Source organism: Rhinoraja longicauda, chromosome 42 (genome assembly GCF_053455715.1).
Source record: "Rhinoraja longicauda isolate Sanriku21f chromosome 42, sRhiLon1.1, whole genome shotgun sequence".
NCBI lineage: Eukaryota > Metazoa > Chordata > Chondrichthyes > Rajiformes > Arhynchobatidae > Rhinoraja > Rhinoraja longicauda.
The window spans coordinates 7,402,620-7,425,195 of NC_135994.1; the positions used below are offsets into that span (position 1 = coordinate 7,402,620).

At 39.6% G+C, this 22,576-nt stretch overlaps 2 protein-coding genes across 3 annotated transcripts in view; one reads left to right on the forward strand and one right to left on the reverse strand.

Annotated features, from left to right (window-relative positions):
• The window catches only part of col2a1a (collagen, type II, alpha 1a), an 83,909-nt gene extending 76,272 nt beyond the window's left edge, over nt 1-7,637 (forward strand). For both annotated transcript variants that reach the window (XM_078431409.1, XM_078431410.1), the window contains 5 exons: nt 1,927-2,034; nt 2,442-2,730; nt 3,143-3,324; nt 5,680-5,922; nt 6,465-7,637. In XM_078431409.1, the coding sequence (XP_078287535.1) occupies nt 1,927-2,034; nt 2,442-2,730; nt 3,143-3,324; nt 5,680-5,922; nt 6,465-6,611 (969 nt within the window). In that variant the 3' untranslated portion in view covers nt 6,612-7,637. The remainder of the gene's footprint in view (nt 1-1,926; nt 2,035-2,441; nt 2,731-3,142; nt 3,325-5,679; nt 5,923-6,464) is intronic.
• A 5,230-nt stretch (nt 7,638-12,867) lies between these two features.
• The window catches only part of LOC144611980 (transmembrane protein 106C-like), a 32,620-nt gene continuing 22,911 nt past the window's right edge, over nt 12,868-22,576 (reverse strand). Inside the window, exons 6-7 of the mRNA XM_078431355.1 lie at nt 21,376-21,429; nt 12,868-15,626 (exon numbers count right to left, since the gene is read on the reverse strand). Coding sequence (XP_078287481.1) covers nt 15,509-15,626; nt 21,376-21,429 — 172 coding nt within the window. The 3' untranslated portion in view covers nt 12,868-15,508. The remainder of the gene's footprint in view (nt 15,627-21,375; nt 21,430-22,576) is intronic.

Consider the following 22,576-nt stretch of genomic DNA (forward strand, 5'->3'; position numbering starts at 1 on the left):
CATATCACATACCAACATTTGTGCATTCCTCACTGTTTAAAAACAATATTGTTTCACTGTTCTATGGAGCTAAATAAATAACCTCATTTTCCTACATTATGCTTCATCTCCCATCTTCTTGGCCCTTCCTTGTTCCGCAAATTCTTTGCATTCTCCTCACAGCTTGTTATTGTACGTAGGTTTGTAACACCAGCAAATTATTTAGATTAGTCTTTGTCCTTTCTTTTCAGTCATTAATACAGATTGAGCTCCCTTTCGTAAAACCAAGTTGATGCTGCATAATGACAAACTGATTTTCTAATGCTCTTTTACCCCAACTTTGATTATAGTTTCTAGCATTTTTCAAATAACTGCTGTCAGACAACCAGCTGGGCATTCTCAATTTTCTTTCTCCCTCCTTTCTTAATTAGTTGTGCAGCGTGGGTCAGTTTCCAATCTAATGGGGCCATTCAGATTCCAGGGAATTTTAGAAGATCACCAGTGATGCCTCAATATCACTACTGCATTTTTTTCAGCTCCAAGATGCATTGGTCTGATCCCCTTGATTTCTCCAGTACTTTCCCTTTGCTAAGATTGATTCTATGCTTATAGATCTTTCCAGCCAAGAAATCCCAGTATATTCTTTATGCCTAATGTGAGGATAAGGCAAAATATTTAATATCTCAATCAATTGTGAATTCACAACAATAATTTTGTTCGCCCTTTTCCCAAACAAATCTCATACTCAAGATTAATAATTTAATTTCACAAGACAAAATCTAAAATGGCCTGACACAAAATGCTGGAGTAACCGTGGGTCAGGCAGCATCTCGGGAGAGAAGGAATGGGTGACGTTTCGTGTCGAGACCCTTCTTCAGACTGAAGATTTAAACCAGTATCTGCAGTTTTTTTCCTATCTAAAGTGGCCTATTCACTAATTGGATCCAGGACATGTTCCTCCAAGAAACTCTGAACAGATTCTTATAAACTTATCTTCCGTATTACCTTTGTCCATTTGATTTGCTAAGTTTTTATTAAGATTAAAGGCCCATACAATTATTGTATTTCTGCAGGCTCCTGCCATTTATTAGTGAAGTGTCTCTGTGTGGCTAGTGTTGGTTACTTTGTAAGCTGCTCCAGTTTCTTGTCCCTCATCTTCCAATTCTTCACATATTGATTGCGATTCCAACCCTTCCAAGCAGGATCATTCCCTTTTACTGTGGTTAGGCCATGCTTTATTTATCAGTGCTATCACCCTCACTGGTTTTCTATTTTGTCCATCCTTTTTAAATGTCAAATGTACTGGAATAGTTAGTTCTCACGTCTTAGTCACCATGCACATTGCCCATGTCATCTCGTTCAACAATTTGATTATTAAACTCTCGACCCCCTTACTCTCTCTCACCTACTTACCAAATTGCTATTTTGTTTCCTGGTCTCACTCTATATAAATGTATAACTTTCTACTCCCCAATATATATCATAGCAACCGGCCCACCCCATTCTCACCTTTTTTTAAATTTTAAACCTAGTTCTTTGCTTGGCCAGGAGCTGAGAGCCAGCCCAGTTGAGGTTCATCTATAGCTCTGTCTTAGCACGGGTTAGAATGCCTCATCAATCGGAACCTTTGTCTCCCACACTATTGTTTGAACCACACACACTCAGTGTTGACCCTTCTAGTTATGTGCTTGGCAAAGGAAATAATCCAGAAATTATTATTCACGTGTTTCAGTGTTGACCCCAGCTCCTCAAACTCTCAGCTTAATTTATTTATGATTGGCCCCTACTTGAAACAGAGCAAATGGATTCTCCCTTTCCCACTGCATTTCTTCTCTCACTGTGAGGAGAGAGCCTGAAGCCTTTCAAGCAGTTGCTGTCTATTATTTCTATGAATGAGTTTAATGATCTAGATGGTTTCTAACTCTGTTTGGTTGCCTTCTATTTCAGGGTGGCCCTGGTCCCGTTGGGCCTTCTGGCAAGGATGGTTCAAATGGTATGGCTGGTCCCATTGGTCCACCTGGCCCACGTGGTCGTTCTGGTGAATCTGGCCCATCTGTGAGTATCATGCCATCTTCAACACTCTCCACATTTGATGTCCTTGACTCTATCATATCATATCATATATATACAGCCGGAAACAGGCCTTTTCGGCCCACCAAGTCCGTGCCGCCCAGCGATCCCCGTACATTAACACTATCCTACACCCACTAGGGACAATTTTTACATTTACCCAGCCAATTAACCTACATACCTGTACATCTTTAGTTTCTGTAACTTAATCTTACGTGAGAAATCACACCAACAATAAATAATACTAAATGTAACCAAGTCAACACTCATCCTTAGTTTTGAAATAAAGACTTCTACCACTGATTCTTTCTCCATCTCTTCGGTCCCATGTTTGTGAATCTCGGGGTGATTGTGCAACAGGTTTTAATGCTGCAGTGGATGTTCCCCAACAGGGTCCTCCTGGTAATTCTGGTCCACCTGGTCCTCCTGGCCCACCAGGCCCTGGGATTGATATGTCTGCATTTGCTGGCCTGTCACAACCCGAGAAATCCCCTGATCCACTTCGGTACTTCCGGGCTGACCAGGCTGCACCTCTCCTTCGCCAACACGATGCAGAAGTTGATGCCACTCTGAAATCCCTCAACAACCAAATTGAAAATATCCGTAGCCCAGAAGGAAGCAAGAAGAACCCAGCCCGTACCTGCCGAGACCTGAAACTTTGTCACTCAGACTGGAAGAGCGGTAAGTAGACGTGAATAATAAGATGGCCTAAGGTTCATGGTCAAAATAGATTCATCGCCGTGTCATGTTTAGAATTCAGTTTCACCTCAAATCTTGTCTTTGCACGTAGATTGTTGGTTTCAGCAAATCAGCGTTCCTTGCATCTCAAATGCCGTTTCTCTTCTCATTGTTCGTCTCTGTTCCTTCTGTGCACCAGTTTCACAACAAATGTTTAGCTTTGTTCCAGTTGGCTGCTTTCAAATTTTATTTGATGCTAATTTTCATTCTGTATGAACATTTAAACAAAGTTCCACGTTTTGTGAATGGAAATATCCAGCATGGATTAGTGTGACATCTGTATGAGTCAGTTGGACAGTTTTGTAGATCACAGCAGATCTGCTCTGATTTTATTGGTACATTTGTCCTATTACAGGTGATTACTGGGTCGATCCTAACCAGGGCTGCACACTTGATGCCATCAAAGTCTTCTGTAACATGGAGACTGGTGAGACCTGCGTCTATCCCAACCCAAGTAGCATTCCACGCAAGAACTGGTGGACAAGCAAGGGCAAGAAGCATGTATGGTTCGGTGAGACAATGAACGGTGGTTTCCATGTAAGTTCTTTAAGAATCATTGATTAAAGACTGCCTGGTTGTTGGGGGTCCTGCACACGCCCCATGGAATTCCAAACAGAATAAACTGTATATGTATATACATCTCTCCCAAAAGAACCATTGTGAATATGAACAATTCTTCTATATATATAGGCCCCTCTTTTGTAGATAAGGACGCCAGATATTTTAAAAAGTATCATATTTGTTCCTTAAATTATAAGTAATTTTTTCAAGTGGGATACAGTTAGAAATTTCATTATTCCAAAGGTCCATACTTAAATAGGAATCAGATTTCCAAGTAACTGCGATAGTTTTTTTGGCTACTGCTAATGCAATTTTTATAAATTCTTTCTGATATTTATTCATTTTAAGTTGTGGTCTTATTCCTTCAACATCACCCAATAACAAAAATCTTGGGTTGTATGGAAGTTGTATTCCAATAATCTGTTCTAAAAAACTTCTTAAGTTTGTCCAAAAAGGTTGTATTTTTGAACAGGACCAAGTAGAATGAAAAAAAGTACCAATTTCTTGATTGCACCGAAAACATTGGTCAGATAAACTTGAATTTATTCTCTTTAATTTTTGTGGTGTGATATATAATTGATGCAGAAAGTTATATTGTACTAGTCTAAACCGAACATTTATTGTATTTTTCATACTGTCAAGGCATAGTTTTGACCAATTTGTTCCATCAATATTAATATTGAAATCCGTTTCCCATTTTCGCCTTGATATATGAATTCCTTGTTTAGGAGCCTTTTTTTGAATTAGATTATATATAATGGAAGTTAAAAAAAATATTTGTCCTTTTTGAATTAGGTTTTCAATTTCCTTAGATTTCGGCAATAACATTGTTTGACCCAATTTATCTTTTAAATAAGCTCTTAATTGAAAGTAACAGAAAAGAGAATTATTTGATATGATATTTATTTTTCAATTGTTCAAATGACATCAATATACCTTTTTCAAAGCAATCACCTATATATCTAATCCCTTTTTGATGCCACCTATATAGAAGCTGGTTATCCATTGTAAAAGGTATCAATCTATTCTGAATCAAAGTTGTCTTTCCTAATAAAGATTTTTTTGTTTCATCCTCAAAATTTACCTTATTCCATAATCCGATCAAGTATTTTAATAATGGAGATTCTTTCAGTCCCCGTATCAATTTAGGTTCCCATTTATATATAAAGTCTTCTGGTATATTTTCTCCTATTTTGTCTAGTTCTATTCTTATCCATGCCGGGTTTTTTTCTTCAAAAAGAGATGCAATAAACCTCAGTTGGTTTGCTTTATAATAATTCTTAAAGTTCGGAAGTTGTAATCCTCCTGAATCAAACTTCCATGTCAATTTTTCCAACGATATTCTTGACATCTTACCTTTCCAGAGAAATTTCCGCACATATTTATTTAACTCTTGAAAAAACTTTTTTTCTTTTCTTCCTTTTTCTTATTTGGGGTTAGTATAAGGGGGGTGGGGGGGTTTGTTTTCTAAAAAGTTCTGTAAAAAATAAAAACAAGAATCATTGATAAGAAATTAAGAATATGAGTCAACTTTAGATTTAGTAACTCACCCTCACCTGGAAAAATAAAATCCTGTCCACTATCAATTTCAACAAGTGTACAACAATAAGTTTGCCCTAAATCTTAACTGCAGTAGTCTAATTGTCCCAAACCACATCTCTCTTTGGCCACCTCCAACTACCTTTCTTACTGTAATTATTCAGTCTGCTAAAATCACCCAATTGTTCAGTTAATTTACTGGGAGAGTACCTTAATAGCATCAACCGATAAGTGACAGATACAATCCCGAAATATGTGCTAATGCACCCAATCTCAGTGCAAGTACTGGTTTCAGCACCGAGGTAACCTTATACCTTTTGATTAACAAGAGGAAAAGTACTTGGAGCTCATCTTGGATTCAAATCTATCTCATCTCAAACTCCAGTCTTTAGTTCAGGTCCTATTTAATCAAAAGATTTGTTGAACTCGATTTATAGTTCCAGGGAGATCTGCCCACAACTCTAGATTTTCTCAGATTCTCTATTATGAGCTGCAGATTTTCAAACATCTCTCTCTAATAAATATCTGGTGGATTTTGCTTTTCAAATCTATGCAAACTCTTCATTCCTGTTAATGTAAGATAAGCCCTTGTTTCTCCCTCTCCACATGCAGGGGTGCTGGGGTCAACTGCAGAACCCTTTATGCTTCAGTGTCTGAGACAGCTTGCAAAGAAGACTAGATTTAATCTAGATCCTTGCTGATCTGTATTGTTTAGGCATTTTTAAAAAATACATGACAAATATTTTCAGCAAATCTTCAGAGTTCTGAGCCTTGCTTTCCCTCCTCTTATAGTTCAGCTATGGTGATGGCAGCCTAACAGCCAATACAGCCGCCATCCAGATGACTTTCTTGCGCTTGTTGTCTACTGAGGCCTCCCAGAACATCACCTATCACTGCAAGAACAGCATTGCCTATATGGACAGAGCTACAGGCAACCTGAAAAAGGCTCTCTTATTGCAAGGTTCCAATGACATTGAAATCAGAGCCGAAGGAAACAGCAGGTTCACTTACACTGTCCTGGAGGATGGCTGCACGGTATGTTTTTTGGAATTTATATCTAGTTAAAGAGAAAATTTTAAGTAGATCTACCACACTTGAACGACATCATGGGTTTTCTGTGGGATGTGGTATACAACTTCTAGTGTAACATGTACAGAATAAACTGATTGACAAGCCAATTAACTTGAGAAAGAAAATTGCAGTCTCATCTTAGGGAAGAGAAGCTACATTGGAATGCAATCTTGTGGTTACACTTACCAAACTGGGGAAATCTTGCATCTCTTAAACAAGTTGCAAGATGGTAGCAATAAAACATGGTAGCAATAAAACTACAAGGCTTTTTTTTTTTTTTAAGTGATAAGATTGTGGGAAGCTCAGTTGGGCATCCTGCTAAATAGCAAAGGATATAGCAAGGTAAACCAGAAAAAAAACATGAGAAAAGGAATAGTTGTTGTTAAGTAATATTTAAAAAAGAAAAATAGATTCCAAAATGTTGTGTTCACGTTAAACATCAATACTGGAGAGATTTACTGTCACTTGTGAGTTTACAACTAAAATTATATATTATGCTTTTACAGAAACACACTGGGAAGTGGGGCAAGACAATCATTGAATACAGATCACAGAAAACAACTCGTCTGCCTATTGTGGATGTCGCACCTTTGGATGTTGGTGGTTCAGATCAGGAATTTGGTGTTGACATTGGCGCAGTCTGCTTCTTGTAAAATAATAAGGACCTCAGTACTTTCCAATCACTTCTAGGACTTCTGCACTGAATGGCTGATCCAATCCATCACTCCATTCATCCACACGCTTACATTTTGGACTTCATGGCCTAGCTGGACAGACGGTGAAAACGGTTAATTTATTTATTGTTTTCCTGTAAGATCTTCAGATCAGGTGAAAGTGTTTACTGATATCTGTTGAAGGCCCTCCCTTGGATTGTACCAGCACAGGTATTCTTAATATTCATGCCGTACCAGTCTGTAAGGTTACCAGCAGGAGACTGTGTAAAATATAAAATTGGTGCTATGTTGTAAAACCAGTCTGTAACATGGAGAACAATTGATATAAAAAATGTGGAAAGTACAAGTTGATCTGGGCTTTTTTTTGTGGATTTTTGTTTTTGTTTTGCAGACTTTTGAGAGATTGAACTGCTCCAGTATCTAACTTTACCTGCCCTCTTTTTCTATCAAGATGAAGGAAGTTTGGAACACAATCTAGAACTTCCCCAGTTTAAGCTACCTCACACTAATGATCTTGAAGGGACTAAACACACAGAAGCAGGGACAGAAGCTGGGGTGGCGGGAAAGAAAAGTCCCAAGATTCTCCCATTTCCAGTTTAACTCACAAAAAAAGGTACTTTTTGGGCTTCTGGCTCCTTCTGTGACAGTTTAGTGAACTAGAGGGATCCAGTCAAGATTTGATGGTGCTGAATAAAATGATTCCAAAGCTGCCATTTGCTGTTACAGAATTGTAACACCTACTTAACATCCAGTCATTTTTATAAATAACAAAATCAGTTTTGCAGCAAACGAATTCTAAATGGATGATGTGTGGTCTCATCTCCAACCAAATCTTGTGAAAACCACATTAATTTTTTCCCCTATGTTTTCCAAAGTTAGGCATGTGGATAAAATTAATTCTTTTTTTTCCTATGACCTATTTTCTCCATAACTCCATGCATCTCTAGCTTTTGTGCAATCTTTTTCTTGTAACTAGAGGGGAAAAAAGAGGTAGGCTTTTTTTGGGGGGGGGGGGGGGGGGGCAGAACAAACCAAGGATATGTACTATTTTGTATATGTAAAATAGTTCAAATGTTTTTAAATATTTTGCAATACTGGTTTGAAGCATGGTAGATTAGAACATTCCCATCACAACACTAATGATCTTGCTCCTTGTGAAAAGCTTCTGTCACTTTGTACTTTTTTCTCAACCCACTACCCCTCAACAGCAATAAAGATAGAAAGCTTTTCTATTAAAACACATTTGTTTTGATTTTTTAAAATTTGTATTAAATCCATCCTATGATGTATCTTTGTTGAAAATGTTTATCTATTCTGGGATATTTCATGACAGAAAAATGAAACACAAATAAAACTTAATTTAAAAAAGTACCCACCATGGTTTCCACTGTTTTTTGATCCAAAGGTTATTCACCATGCCCAACACTCGGGGCTGTCGCCAGGACAGACCCCAAGAGAAAGAGACCCTCTTTCCTACCTTTTACATTCCACCTCCTGATGCTCGTTGGGCGTCAGCAGTCTCTCCCATCCCCAGCAGATGGTTTCCATGTGAAAACCAAAAAGGAGAAAGTGTGATCAGATGGATCTTTTACCTTCCCCAATGCCAAAGGAATAGCAAACCATTGCGCAAATCCTGACCCCACTGAAACAAACTGCAGTACCCCAACAGCCCTGTCACAAAGTGTCAGCCATCTTAGAAGAAACCAGGAGGAAACATTGGTGGGTATGATCATCAGCAGCCAGCAAGTGTTGCAGGAGCTCCACAGCAAAGTAATTCAATGCGATTTAATCATTAATGGACATGGTGAGGACTCAATTGTAACCCAACCTGGCTCGCAGCTGAACTAAAAGTAAAGCTAATTTAAAACCCCATTAATTTTTAACTCTCCAAGGTGTAAAAGCAACGCCCACCCCCCACCCCCCCCCCTCCTCCCCAATGCCACAAGAGTCCTAGCCAGTACATTTCATTAAAATGACCCTTGAATTTTTTTTTAGTAATAGCTAGGTTGATCATTCAAATCCCAATAGAATCTGGAGGTGTGTTTGTAAATAGCCTTAAAATATATCTAACACTTAATGCATCCTTTAATAAAATGGTAATGGTGAAACGATCTCAGATCCTGTATTGTACCATGATATAGCACTCTGACCCACATTTTACCATCTTACTTGCTTCAATCTTGACTGGTCCATTTGAGTAGAGCCATGTTCCCATAGGAGGGAAGGATTTGCCAAGCTGAAGTTCCAGGAAACCTGATGCTGTTATGTGTAGGTTATTTTACCACCCTCTCACCTGGGGCACAATGAACACTGCGAGGGAAGCAAAATGATTATTTAAGACACCACGTGATAATAATTGGAGTAATAACATTTGTAAACATTGTAGAATTGTACTAAAGATGATGATCTAGGATAACTAGCTGCCAAAATAGGTTACGTATTTTTGTAGGTAACTACTGAATAACTTAAATCTTGCAAACGGGCAACTGCATTGCGCACAACTCTTTATTGCTGTATGTCTCAGTTTCAGATGTCATATTTTAAAGATAAGTAAATCCCACAAGATTGGATTAAGTTATTTTGCCACGTATATATTCAAGGAAACCATAGCTTATTATATTTGGTATTGAACCCAAGATGCTCAGCAGGCAATAAAAAGGTGGTAGAAAGGATAAAAAAGGCTTATGCCTGAACAAATGATTCAGCCAGGGAAATCCACTTCTGCTCAGTAAAAATGTTATCCAACAGGGTATTCATCCATCGACCACGCATAGTTATGCGATCAGCCATTCATCACAAACTAAAATGACTTGCAGGAATTCCATTTGGTAGTATAAAGAATGCAAGGCCTTGTTTTTTGCCATTTTAAAGCCCTTATCCAGCAAGATATAATGTACGCAGTAAGGCAAACTCAAGCAGCAGTGCTGAGCAGATAACTGGACAAAGTAATAACTTTTTAAAACTTCCATATTTGCAGCTGGGATCCAGCAGTAAGCTGACAGGCCCAAGAAACCGTCAGTGCTGCACTACTTATCAGCTTCCATATTAACAGCTATTTCAAACATGTAAAAAAAGCCATGATGCTCTTTGAATCTATTAGCAGCGTAGCAGGAGAAGAATAAAAGCTTTTGTACAATAACTTGCCATTTGAATGGTTGGCGCACAGTTACGCAGCATTTCGTATAGTCTAAACAGTTGATGTGGTGAACTCTCAAGGGAGCTTCAAATTGCAATGCCAGTTTAATGTCACTATGAAATGGCTTAGAATAATTTTAGCACAAATTAAGCTGCTTGTGTCATTGGAAAAAGACCCGTTTTAAATAGAAGATCCTGACATTAAGAGCACGAGGCATTTTGCACTAATTAAACACTTTGACATAAAGCACATTGTGATATGGGAAGTGCAGCAAACAGTGTGTACAGCAAGGTTCCAGACAGCTGAGGTAATGACCATCACTAGATTTTGATGTTGAGAAATATTATCCAAGACACCCGCTGCTCTCCAAAATAACAGCACGTCCATCTGTGAGATGGCAATATCGTTGATGTCTCATCTTAGAAATAGCGCTTGAATGATTCAAGTCGTGAACTAGAGTATCAATTTACAGTTAGACACAAAATACTGGAGTAACTCAGCTGGACAGGCAGCATCTCTGGATAGAAAGAATGGGTGATATTTTGGGTCGAGACCCTTCTTCAGACCAAATTTAAAGACCCTTCTTCAGACGGAACCAATTTAAAGTTATTGGATTTCGACTCACCAGGCATTTGAGCCTAACATCTTCAACTATGCCACAGCTGCATACTTCACTGGGGAAAAAACAAAATCACATACACACAGTCTGATAAACGTTCAGCATACAATTCACTTGGCAAAGTACTTCAGACATTTTGAATTCCGACTGTTGTGATCAGCAGGTAACAGTTGGAGGACAGGGACACACAGAATAAAAGGGACACATCCTTATTGAGATTTTTAACTATATTTTGGGTGCATTTCACTGAGCAGGGCAAGTATTGTACCATCTCTGGGAATTCTTTGTAGACTACATTCAAGTACAATACTCCAAGCAAACTTGGCACTTGGAGAAATTCTTCCTGGAAGTGTATGCAGCTTGCACACGAAATAGCCTCGGATTCAAGTCAACTACACTGAAGCTGGATGGTTGGGAAGCCATCACTTGAATCGGGAACAAGAGATGGCAGCATAAATAGCAGCTTAAATTAACATGCACTACAATTTACTCAAACATGAGTTACAGGGAAGAGAGAAACACAGTACTCATTGTTGGTCTTTGGAGCCAGGCCATTTGACCAGGCAAAAAACCCAGCCTCATTTGGAGGAAACGCTCAAACGAAACAATAGCACATTGTGGAAGCTTGAAACTGATGACACTAGAAGTCAAATTGTGGTTCTATGCAATACTCTGGAGATTAAAAAAAAGCAAAATAAACTTGCATCATAGCATTAATCACATTGTTTAGATCCACTTCGATATGGCCTCAGGTTGTATCACTCCAATCAACTAGCTCAAACTAATTGCATAAATTTACATTTTGCTATTCAATTGTTCATAGGAAAAGGACTTCATCGATAACCCAAAGTGCGACTGAACTGAGGAGCCAGCTGCATCAACCTGACTCATGAGTCTAGAGTCAAGTTGGGCAGACTGATTAAGGACGGCATGTGTCTTGCTCTGAAAGACATTAGTGAATCATACGTTTTTTTCAATAATCTAGTGGCAAATGGAGTATATTTTCATAAGCTTTTTTTTAAAATCCAGAATTATGTGAACTCGTCACTACCTTCATCCGATTTGAACTTATTCTCCATATCAATGCTCCAGAACCTAAGAGTATCAGTCACTTAACCATTATCCTACTATACACAATAGACTTGTTTGCATCATCATACCAAAGATTGGCACCCAAAAGCTGTACAAATTACAACCCCCCCCCCCAAGTCACTTGGTTTAGGAGTCAATGTTAAAAGGCAATACACTCATCTGAAAGGTAGCTTTGACTGGGACAGGGAGCTACTTTACAACAAAAGGAAAACACTGATGTAGGAACGGAGGTTCGCATAACTTTGGTAGAGGCAGACGGATGGTTGACATTTCAGGTCGAGACTTTGCATTATTTAGCTCTTTCACAGCCAGGGCTTTCTTGCAAGGGGAGGCTGCAGCAAACTAATGTTTAGACTTATTAAAATGCTCATCAGGCTCTGCTGTGGTACACTCAAAACTCCAATGCGTGCAGTGTATAAGAATCAGATCTACTGCAAAACTCAGCAACGCTGCTGCAGAATTGGCTGTTGGCAACACAGACTGAAGATTAGCAATTTAGACCAAGATTTCTGCCAAGAGCAAGTCAGAGAGTTCTGGTCATCAACTGTTAGTTGGCTGCTCAGATCAAGGCAACAGTGTTCTGCTTAAACTAGGCATAATCTTCAGATCTTAAGCGCATGGATGACATTAAGCCTATATGAATGATTGTCCCAAGTACCACACAAATTTGTTCACAGCCAAACAAAGAATTTCAGCTTAGAGATTCTAGCTATGACACATCACACTTGGTTTTGAACTTTTAAAAATCATATTCAGCATCATTCAAGAGTAGCAGTGTTCATTGTCAGAAACAACCAGTCACATATGACAGTGCCAGCACAACAGCTATTTGATAGCAGGTTTGTCAATTTACTTGTGAAAATATTCTACATAACTAAAAGAAAATGGCTCTTATCCCCAATCACCACCAACTTGGAATGATAGAGAATTACATTTTGCGCTGTACATGAGCTTTAGTTTAACAAAGTCACAGTAGATATGTCCCCCACTTTTGAAAAGGAACTATCAATGTATTAAAAAATACAAGCAGCCAAGGATAGAATTAGAGACCAGAACCAAAGCAGATCAAGGATCTGGTGCCAATCAGGGATGTGAAGGTATAATTCAGTAAATTGGTTCGGAGAAGTGTCCTGGGCCAAACCAGAGAACAAGTAGTCAGACAGTGCTTAATGGGATTTTGTACCGAACGCACAATTCTGCAAAAAACCATAGAAGTGTGGTGGGATGAAAGTGTCACATCCTGACCAATGCAGCAATGTCACCAAGGATTTGAATACGCCAGCAGTAAACACATGGGCATAGACCAGCGGTGCAAAATAGAGCCAAAAAACTATATAGAAAGCATTAAGCTGCTCAGCTATGAATGAATCTTTGCGCAGAGTTTGCAGATGATTACTTTAATGGCTTATTAGAAAGTTTACATGGTCTTGGCATGGTGCCAGATTAGCAGTTTCCACAGTGCAAGAACAAGACATTAAAAAGCTCAAAACAGTACTTCACATCACTGAGAATTATAGAATTCAGTACACTAGTCCCTTAATCAACATTTATTTGGAAAAGTGCTAGTAACTGACAGCATTACATTTAAACAATGCATATCAGTTCAGTGCTAAAGACATTCCAGCCTGGTCATGCCTCCTGTCCTTTCCCTTGGAAAGAAAACAATTCAGTATGAAACATGATTAAACACAAAGGTCTTTTCTATAAGCAGAATTAAAAAGTCATTGTTACAAAAGCTGTGGAACGATGAGCCAAAGATCTCAACAAAAAAAAAACGAGCTTCCAGTAGTGGGGGTAGAGAATTGGACAAACCAAAAATAATTATTTGTTGAAACCTCACATGGATTGAGCTATATTGCCAATGTTTCCCCAAACGGCAACCAATGCACATTTTGGGGAAAATGTTCACGTCACCACTGACCACAAAAGCAGAAGTTCTGTACATTATAATACATTTTGAAATAGGGAATGGCAGAGAATCACTGAACCCATTTATCAGCCTCCATCAGTTGCTGAAATTTTAAGCAACTGGCCCTTAAGCTCATCATTAGTAGAATGCTCAAACTAATGGACGTATCAATCCCACAGTTCCTGGAGCAAATTGTGTTATTGGAATATTGGTTTCAAACTGCACGGCACAATTATTGGCAAAGTCAGGTTGCCAGTTACATAAAGATCAGTTTCTAACTGGCGAAGAGAAGAGGAATAAATTCTGCTGAAAGAGTAGGGAATTAAATTTTAGAAAGCTATTAAACTGGGTTTTAAAATTTTATTGTTTTCCTAGTAGCTTCTGCACCACTCAACCAAGGTAAAAACCTACAGCCAAATCATGTTTGCAAAGACAAGTTGGAATTCCAACACCACTTTTCTTCTCTCACCTGCCCAATGATGGTTCTACATTTACAGAACTAGGTCTCATTTCAATGGACAGTTTGAACATCGCAGACAGGTGTTTTGGCAATGACTGCATATTTCTTTAAACAGGCACTGCCCAACCAAAAAAACAGGCGAAAGCTCAAGATGAAAGAACTTCATTACATGTTGTCAGCCTTCTTCTCACCCCAACATCACTAGAAATGTGTGCATACCCAATAAACACCCTTATAGTGCAAACACATCTTGAAATAAATTACACCACAAAAATAAAATCCATGCTTTCCAGTACAATTTTTTTTTCCACATTAAGTGACAACAATAAAAACATGTATTTTCAGTCTTCTCTCTTCTGGTCTTGTCTGCTCCACAGGAAACAAAACAATCATGCAAGTCCCCCTTAGGTTCTGGTGCAATTGGCAAGGCAGAAGTTGGCACCCATACAAAAAATGTGAAGAGATTTCCAATGAATTTAGTTTGCATACTAGTTATCTTCCATTCACACTTTGAGCTTCAGTAGTTTAGAGACTTACTCTGTGCACCCAAACAGTACATAGCTATTTAAACACACCTAGCTTCGGACAGCCACTAGCCACAGGTTCAATTGGACCTGCCCAAAAGGTAGAGGTACAATAATCAAAAGATTTCCACTTGCTTCTTAATTTTAGGAATTGGAATGAAGTGATCAAGATTGATCCAAGCTAGATAACTTTCAAATTGACCATTTTTAGTGATGCAACAGGCTAATCAATAAAGCATGTTAAAAAATAACTGGTGTGATAGCAATAGATGCATTTTAAAATACATAGAGTAATTTCTCCCAAATTGTAGTATTAATTGCTTTTAAAAATTTACTTGCTACATACACTAGTTGACTTTTCTTTTAAATGGCTTGCAATTCTTTTTGTACTCTTGCTAAATGCTCAATTCAAATGCAAATATTTTTAACTTTATCAGCCCAAAAAACATTATTGGTAATAACTTGGATGCAAAGTTTTAATGGGGACTTATTTTCAAATCTTAATAAAACACAGTTGGTTACCTTCTAGTGGCCAAGTGCATTTAAAACATGTATATAGAGGGAAGAGAGAAAAAGGAGAAAACAAAACGATCAGGACCAGAATTAAGGACGTCAGAATGTGTAAACCCAAGATAAAAAAGGGTTGGAGAAAGTGACCAGGTTAGGGCTAAAGTGCACATGCATTTCAGAGCTAGTGTGCTGGGAGTTGGAAGGGATGAGAGTCAACTGTATTTTATTATCACATGTCCCAAAATGGAACAATTAAATCATCCAGGGTCATATGCTGGTTCTGGGATTTTTAATTTAGGTGCTCAACTGTTACAATTAGTTCCAGATCATTTGTTGCATGGAATAGAAGGCAGACTGCAAATAAAATTGCTTTCTTAGGGAGGATCAAAGAAGCAGATGGGCATAAGGAGGTTGAAAAGCTGCATTCTTCGATATTATTTGATAAAAAATACCACAATTAAATACTTGGATATGGCCAATGCAGCCAAGGATGCAGAAATAGACCCTTCAAGTTTCCAAAGAGAACGTGGCTCAGTGTTTAATGAACGCAAGTTACTTTGAACCATTACTCTCCACCCAAGCTCTTCACCCATTGCTACCAATCCACAAAATAAAGTCTTATAATCTTAGTGGTTCAAAGAGGGTCTCCTGTATGCCGTAGAATTGGACCCACAATCCAAATACCGGTATGCTTCCAATGAGTTCTGCGATGGATGTCCCAAGTAAGAGCTTTTCACTGTTGTCCTGAGAAAGGAAAATAAAAAGGGATAACATGGCATGAATTAACTTCCTCAGAGTACGAACAATTTACATTGCTTTAGGCATACAAGTAGTGACGTTGGCGAGATAACCACTCCAGTCCTTGGACACATTACATCTTTACACTCCACTATGTTGTGTAACATCACAAAGCAGTTTATACTTAGAACAAAATAGAGCGGAAAATTGTGATGGGGTACAAGCAGAATGACGTTCAATCTCATACCCAAAGCCCAGGCATCACACAAACACCAGAGGAGCAGGAGTAGGCCACCAGGCCCCTCAAGCCTGCCCTACCATTCAATATGGATTCATGGATGATTATGCTGGCATCAACTGCTGCTCTGTGCCAGCTTCCTATAACCCTTCATTCCTTCATCTTGCAAGTATTTATCCACCTCCATAAATACATACAGTGATCGATCCTCCACCATCCTCGGGGGCAGAGAATTCCAGAGATTTATAATCAGAGATGATTTTTTTTAATAACACACGTGTTTTAATTAACTGGCCCATTCTGTAACCATGTCCCTTGCTCACATTGGCACGTTATATATCTGCCATCTGCCTTTGGGTCCAACTTTTAGGTTAAATAATTGTGTGACATCCCTGCGCCAAATTGACTAAATTGCAGATCACAGACACATTTGCTTTGCGAAATGCTGCCATTTATGGGAAGAGATGTGGTTTACTCAGCTTGCTCCAAATTTCAAGCAAATGCCAGTGACTTATGTAGCAATATAGCAAGGCCTCAGACCTTAGAGGTACACACCATGGCAATTTAACAACAATAACAGATACAGTGGTTGCTGTGGACAGAGGCAGTCAGCACCATGTTGTTTTTAATGGATTGCAACTTGGGCAACATGGTTAGCGAAATGCACTCCAGGAGGGAGGTGCATACACTCGGATGGGGCAAAGCACCAATACCAGGGGATGCTAGCAGAAGGTCAAAAAGTTGCAAGGCCTGAGATGCAACAAGCCGAGAAGCAGAAGGCAATGCATGTGTGCAGGAGGCACGCACACACAGCAGTGGGCACTGAAAGTAACGCGCATTCGAGATGAAGCATTTTTGATGGTCGCCACATGTCAAGGCCAGAAGGAGACCACGAGTCAAATGTACATTCTACAGCACTCGCTGGCAATAAACAGCGATTCCATTGAGTGGCATCTTCATGCGTACTTGTAGATTATATAGACCGATCATTGATATTACATCAATGAACCTGCAGCAGGATTAACAAGTATTATGTAAAACAAAATACTAAGTGTGGAAACGCTCTGCAGATTAGGCAGCATTGGTGGAAAGAAACAGTTAATAATTCAGGCCAAATACACTGCCAAGTATTTTCAGTATTTTCTTTTGTATTTTCAGACGTCCAGCTTGCACGGTATCCAGATTTCCATTTGGAAAATGCTTCATCTGTCTGGGCACCAGGTTTTTTACCTTTGGAAAATTTAATACTAAACCTTATCCAACAATGAACATTGGATCAAAGGTATAATACTTTGCAATGTTTCATGATCCACTGTTCACGCTTCTACTTCCACAGTAGCTTCAAAACACTGATAGGACCACGTTACCAATTTTTGAAAGTTCAGTAATGAGAATGCCATACTTGAAAGGAGCTCAATTTGTTGGCAATCGTAGCACAACCTGAAGCTCCATTTCTGATAGAAGAGATGTCAAAGTTGATCTTTCAACTAGATCAACTCTTTCCCATTATGCTTCTGCAGGCATTAATTGCAGCAACTACTTTTAAAATCTTACAACCTAAAAACCATGCAATGCAAGAAGACAACTAATTTCTGGGAAATGTAACGATAGCTGGGTGCCATCAACCAGTCATACATGGTAAAGCCATTGGCTCCATACCAGGTGCCAGTGACCAGTTGCTGTGGGTCTATTATGTGTCCTTGGACACGACCAAATGCTCACCCACATCCTTTTCCCTCACTACCCGAATCCCCATCAACTGCCGCCTTCTGCATGTGCAAGTGTTTGTGTGTCATGTCTATGAAGCTGAGCTTGGCATACAATCATCTTGGATCTCCTTGATCCCGACACAAGACCTCACTCCATCAGGTATGATAGATGGTGGGCAATGGTCACCTTACGTTAGAAGAAATCACACAAGGCATCTTCGACTCCTCTGGCTAGAGTGAATGTGCATCATCCTTGACCAAGGGAATTGCTTTTTGAATCCTTTCAGCCAAAGTACTGTCAGTATATGGAGACTGTGAGCCATATAAGAGGTACTAATTTGGCTTTGTAGACACAAGAATGTTTTCTGCATTACCAAGGTCTGCTGCTTATCACACGATCTTGATCCTTTGGCCTTTCAATAACAAAGTGCCTCTTCGTTTCCCTCCTGCAGGTTGGGATATGTTTGAATGGAAGTTTAGGTACGTCATAGAAACACTTCAGCTTTGTCAGGTGTGCTTCATTTGCTGATGTGTGCGGGCTGCACGGTGGCGCAGTGGTAGAGTTGCTGCCTTACAGCACCAGAAACCCAGGTTCGATCCCGACTAAGGGTGCTGTCAGTACAGAGTTTGTACGTTCTCCCCGTGACCAATGTGGGTTTTCTCCGGGATCTCCGGTTTCCTCCCACACTCCAAAGACATACAGGTTGGTAGGTTAATTGGCTTGGTATAATTGCAAATTGGCCCTAGTAGGATAGTGTTAGTGTGCGGGGATCGCTGGTCGGCACGAACTCGCTGGGCCGAAGGGCCTGTTTCTGTGCTGTATCTTTAAACTAAAAGTGTTCTGCCTGGCCAGTTGCAATGGAACAATGAATGGTGTGCAAGAATACTTATGAAGACAATCTGGCTATCAAGGTGCCTCAGCTTCACTTACAAATATAGCTTCACTACTGTAATGCATCACATGGTCTGTATCCTTTGGTGCTTGGAATCGAACAATGCTCGTCCTTATTTTATTTGTATCTTTCCCGTGCATGTTCTTCAAGACGAGGGCCAATTTCTCGATGTTGCATGGGATGAAGGAAATAACTACAGTGCTTGATTGGTGCACACAGCTCAAGGCATTGTTTTCTAAGAATCTGCTGGTGCATAGCTTTCAACACAGCAACATTGCAGGAGTTGAGTGTATATGCAGCTATCAGAAGCAGGGGAGGTAAGAGCGACCCCTGGATCACACATGAACGGCTCCAGGTTCTGAAGGGGAGCCAAGTGCCACAAACAGTCTACAACAGCCTGAACAATGAGGAACCAACCAACAAATCTAAACAAAAGATATGGCATAGACTATCCACAGCTACTCACGAGCGATGTGGAACCTCAGAAGTGAGGAGTGTGAGCAAATTTGACTCCTTGATCTTATTCAAGAGTTCAGATACACACGCGCTGCTCAAAGGGCCACAAAGTTGAATCTGTGACGATTGCCTGTGCAAACAATTCCTATGGAAGAATTATTCAGAGGGGCCAAGATAGGGGCATGATTCTGTAGACCATGGAACTTGTGATCATTCCCTTTGGATTGTGGGGATAGTGTCTTCAAATCCAAGCACTTCTCAGTCTCCTCCCTTAAGATCCCCGACCTTGCACACAGCACAGACTTAAATATTGCCACAATTCACCATGGAAACACCTATTGCAAGTTACTTTCATGTACTAATTTGTCAGTTGAGAGCGGTGTCGGTGGTGATGGATGGAGTATTTCTTAACCTAAGAAAACGGTTGCTAGATAGTGTTATGGAGACCTGCTTAGGATTGCCAAATGTTCCTTGGACCAGTGTCGGTTTTTATAGTTACACGTGCCAAAATAAACTGTTGCACAAGGATTGATGTTCTTAAATGCGTGGCGGATGCTAAAACAATGCCAAAAGTGCAAGTATTTATCCCGATTACATTTCTGAAGTGGCACAATGCAATCTGGAAGTGGTCACAGTAATGTTCGACCCTGGGTTAAAACTGTTCTCAAAAAGCTGCACTGTTTTTTTTTTAAATCCATTAGAATTCGAGGCAATTGTTCAGTGGTTCTTCCAAAGGGAGTTCTGGCACTCTGTATCCACCAGTTTTGATTAAATAAGATTAAATATTGAAAGTAGATTTGGGAACACATTCAATTATTCCAAAAGATACATTTGAAGAACAAATAAGTATAATGGGGTTCTGGCCTCATACTGTAGATGATGGCAAACAAAGTCTATACAACACTTTTTACCGAAGATAGCTTTATCTAAAATATAGAACATTTGTTCAAATTTTAAGTAGTTGTACCTGCCAGCATGCAAAGCTACAAGAGATGGCTTCCTCCAGACTAGAGTGATCCATGATCCAAAAAAACAGGTTCAATGGCTGGGGAAAGTAGATCTAAAAAAACCTTAGATTGGGGAAATTCAATTCCAAACAACTGTCCTGAAATAGATAAAAGGAAGTGCTAGAAATTCAGCAGGTCAGGCAGCATCTCTGCAGAACATGGATAGGTGGCGTTTTTGGTCGGGAACCTTCTTCAGACTAAAATCCTTGAGGTAGCGAGGATATCAAGGAATTTTAGAAATGTTTCAACAATTTCTGGCTTTAATTTGGCTCCTATATAAGAATGTGACAGTGTTAAACAGAATAACAGCACTTTAAAAAAAATGTGAACTTCAATTTGTCAAGCGCATTCTACTGATGTCCATAAATAGTCACATCAGAGTACCTTGCTGTTTGGGATCCAAATGGTGAATTAACAGAGCCATATTTATTTGGAGATCAGCTGTCTGATAACTGAACCGAAACAGTAAGTGATGGAGAAACCAATTAGGTCTATCGATTAAAACCCATCAGCACAATACACTGACCATTTTTGTTCATTTGTTACCCAACCTGCCGACTATTTCCAAGAACGTCAAGGAACTACAGACGTTTGATAGTATACAGACGCAGATAGTATTACACTTTAGCCAAAGTCAATTATTCCCAATATAAAGTTGGGAACCTGTCACAATCCGTCAGCAGCTAGCAGCAAAGCATTGGAGATCCTGCGCTTCAGAGGCATGGAGAACATAAACAGAAAGGTCATGTTGAATCTTTAAAAAATAGAGCAAAACTGGTAGAGCATCACATTCAATTCTGGTCACCATGTTTCAGATAACTAAAGACCCACTGGACGCAGAAACTAGTTCAAGGGTGACAAATCTCAGCAGCAATATTACACTGGAAAGCCCAAGGGTATTCTCCTTGGGAGCAAAATCAGTCAAGTGGAAATTTGATAAGAGGCATACAAGATAACACGAGCTTTGCAGTGGGCAATGAGGGTGAGGGAGAGACAAACAAAGGGCTGGGGTACAGAGAAGAGAGGACAACAAAGAGATTCATAAAGTGATTATAATCAGAAACTCATTGCCTAGGGTAGTGGAAACTAAGTCAATCTGGGTTTCAAAAGAAAATCTAAATAGGCACAGGAGAAAATAACTTGCAGGGCTATGGAAAAAGGGGAGGGGGAGACAGGGGAAATGTGATGGAACAGACTGTTCCACAAAAGGCATTGACATGACTCTGAGCCAAATAGTCTGTGTTATGATTCACAAGCTTTGGCCAGCTATTCTCAGAGCTAAAACTGTAACAATGCAATTGACAGAGCTCATTTTAATCAAACAAATAGAAAAATGCATTTGTTTTTAAATGTGTTGCTAAATTTAAATATTCTTTCAAGATGTTAAAAACACAAAGAATGAAGATGTGCACTTCAGCATATTTAGTTGGAAAATAATCTTAATGAACTTACTGCATGAAGACAACAATATTATGGACCTTGATTGATGGCATTGTGCAAAAGGTGCTGTGGAAGAAAATAAACTGGTTAGATCAGTTCAATCATGGCGAGCAAGAGACTTGGCTCACTATACGAGCTTTGCCTTTAGTGCAAAGGCGACATCACACAGAGATCAGTTCCAAACCAAACTCAAGGCTTCCTTCCCTCCAACCCACTAAAAATGAATGCTTTTAGATTGCTTCACTATCTCAGGAGAGTGAGATATCAAGACAGAGAAATAACCAAGTAGTCTCACTCCAAGATTCTTCCAATCTCATACCGACTGAAATTCATAGAATCAGAATCATTACAATTGGAGGCTTATATTTTAATTGCCTTCATTAAAATAGCTAAATTTGGATTCTCCAAGCGACTTGCACCAACATATCAGCAAAGTTAAAACCCGTCCTGCTCAAAAAACATTTACCCTCCTACATGGGTCCCAGAAGGGGCAATTAATTGATGGAAACGCATGTCAGACCAGGATTTATATTGTAACGTGCTCCATCCTGGCAGTGGCTAATCATACAGCAGCACAGAAATAGACACAGTGCTGGAGTAACTCCACGGGTCAGACAACATCTTCGGAGAACATGGAAAGGTGGCGTTTCGGGTCGGAACCCTTCTTCAGATCAAGTGTGTTGGTGGTGGAATGAAAGCTGGAAGAGAAGAGGGGCTATAAAGCCTGGCAAATGATAGGTGGAGGGGAGGCTTGATAGGCAGATGACTGGACGAAGGCTGGAGATGGAAAGACAAAAAGTGTAGGACAAGAATAGAAGAGGTGAGAATTGTGCAACCAGAGGAAGGACTATAGGTGGAAGGGGAGAGGGGGAAAGTTCCTTATATCCTCTGGAGATGCTGCCTGAACCACGGAGTTACTCCAACACTGCCTTTTTTGTAAACCAGCATCTGCAGCACGAGCCTTGTAATGGTGCCGTAATAGACCGATAAAGGTAATTTGGACTTAGAAAGTTCAGAGATGGGGGACCAGTGGAAAGTGTATGGGGGGGGGGGGGGGGGGAGGGAAGAAAGGCAATCCAAACTATTTCCCTTCAGAACAAAAACTACATAACAAAAACTAAGTATCGTCAATTCTCCAAACACCCCAAAACTCAGAAGAGCCACCTTAAGGAATGACTGGAACCAGTTCGGTCAATCCTTGCAAAATGAACAT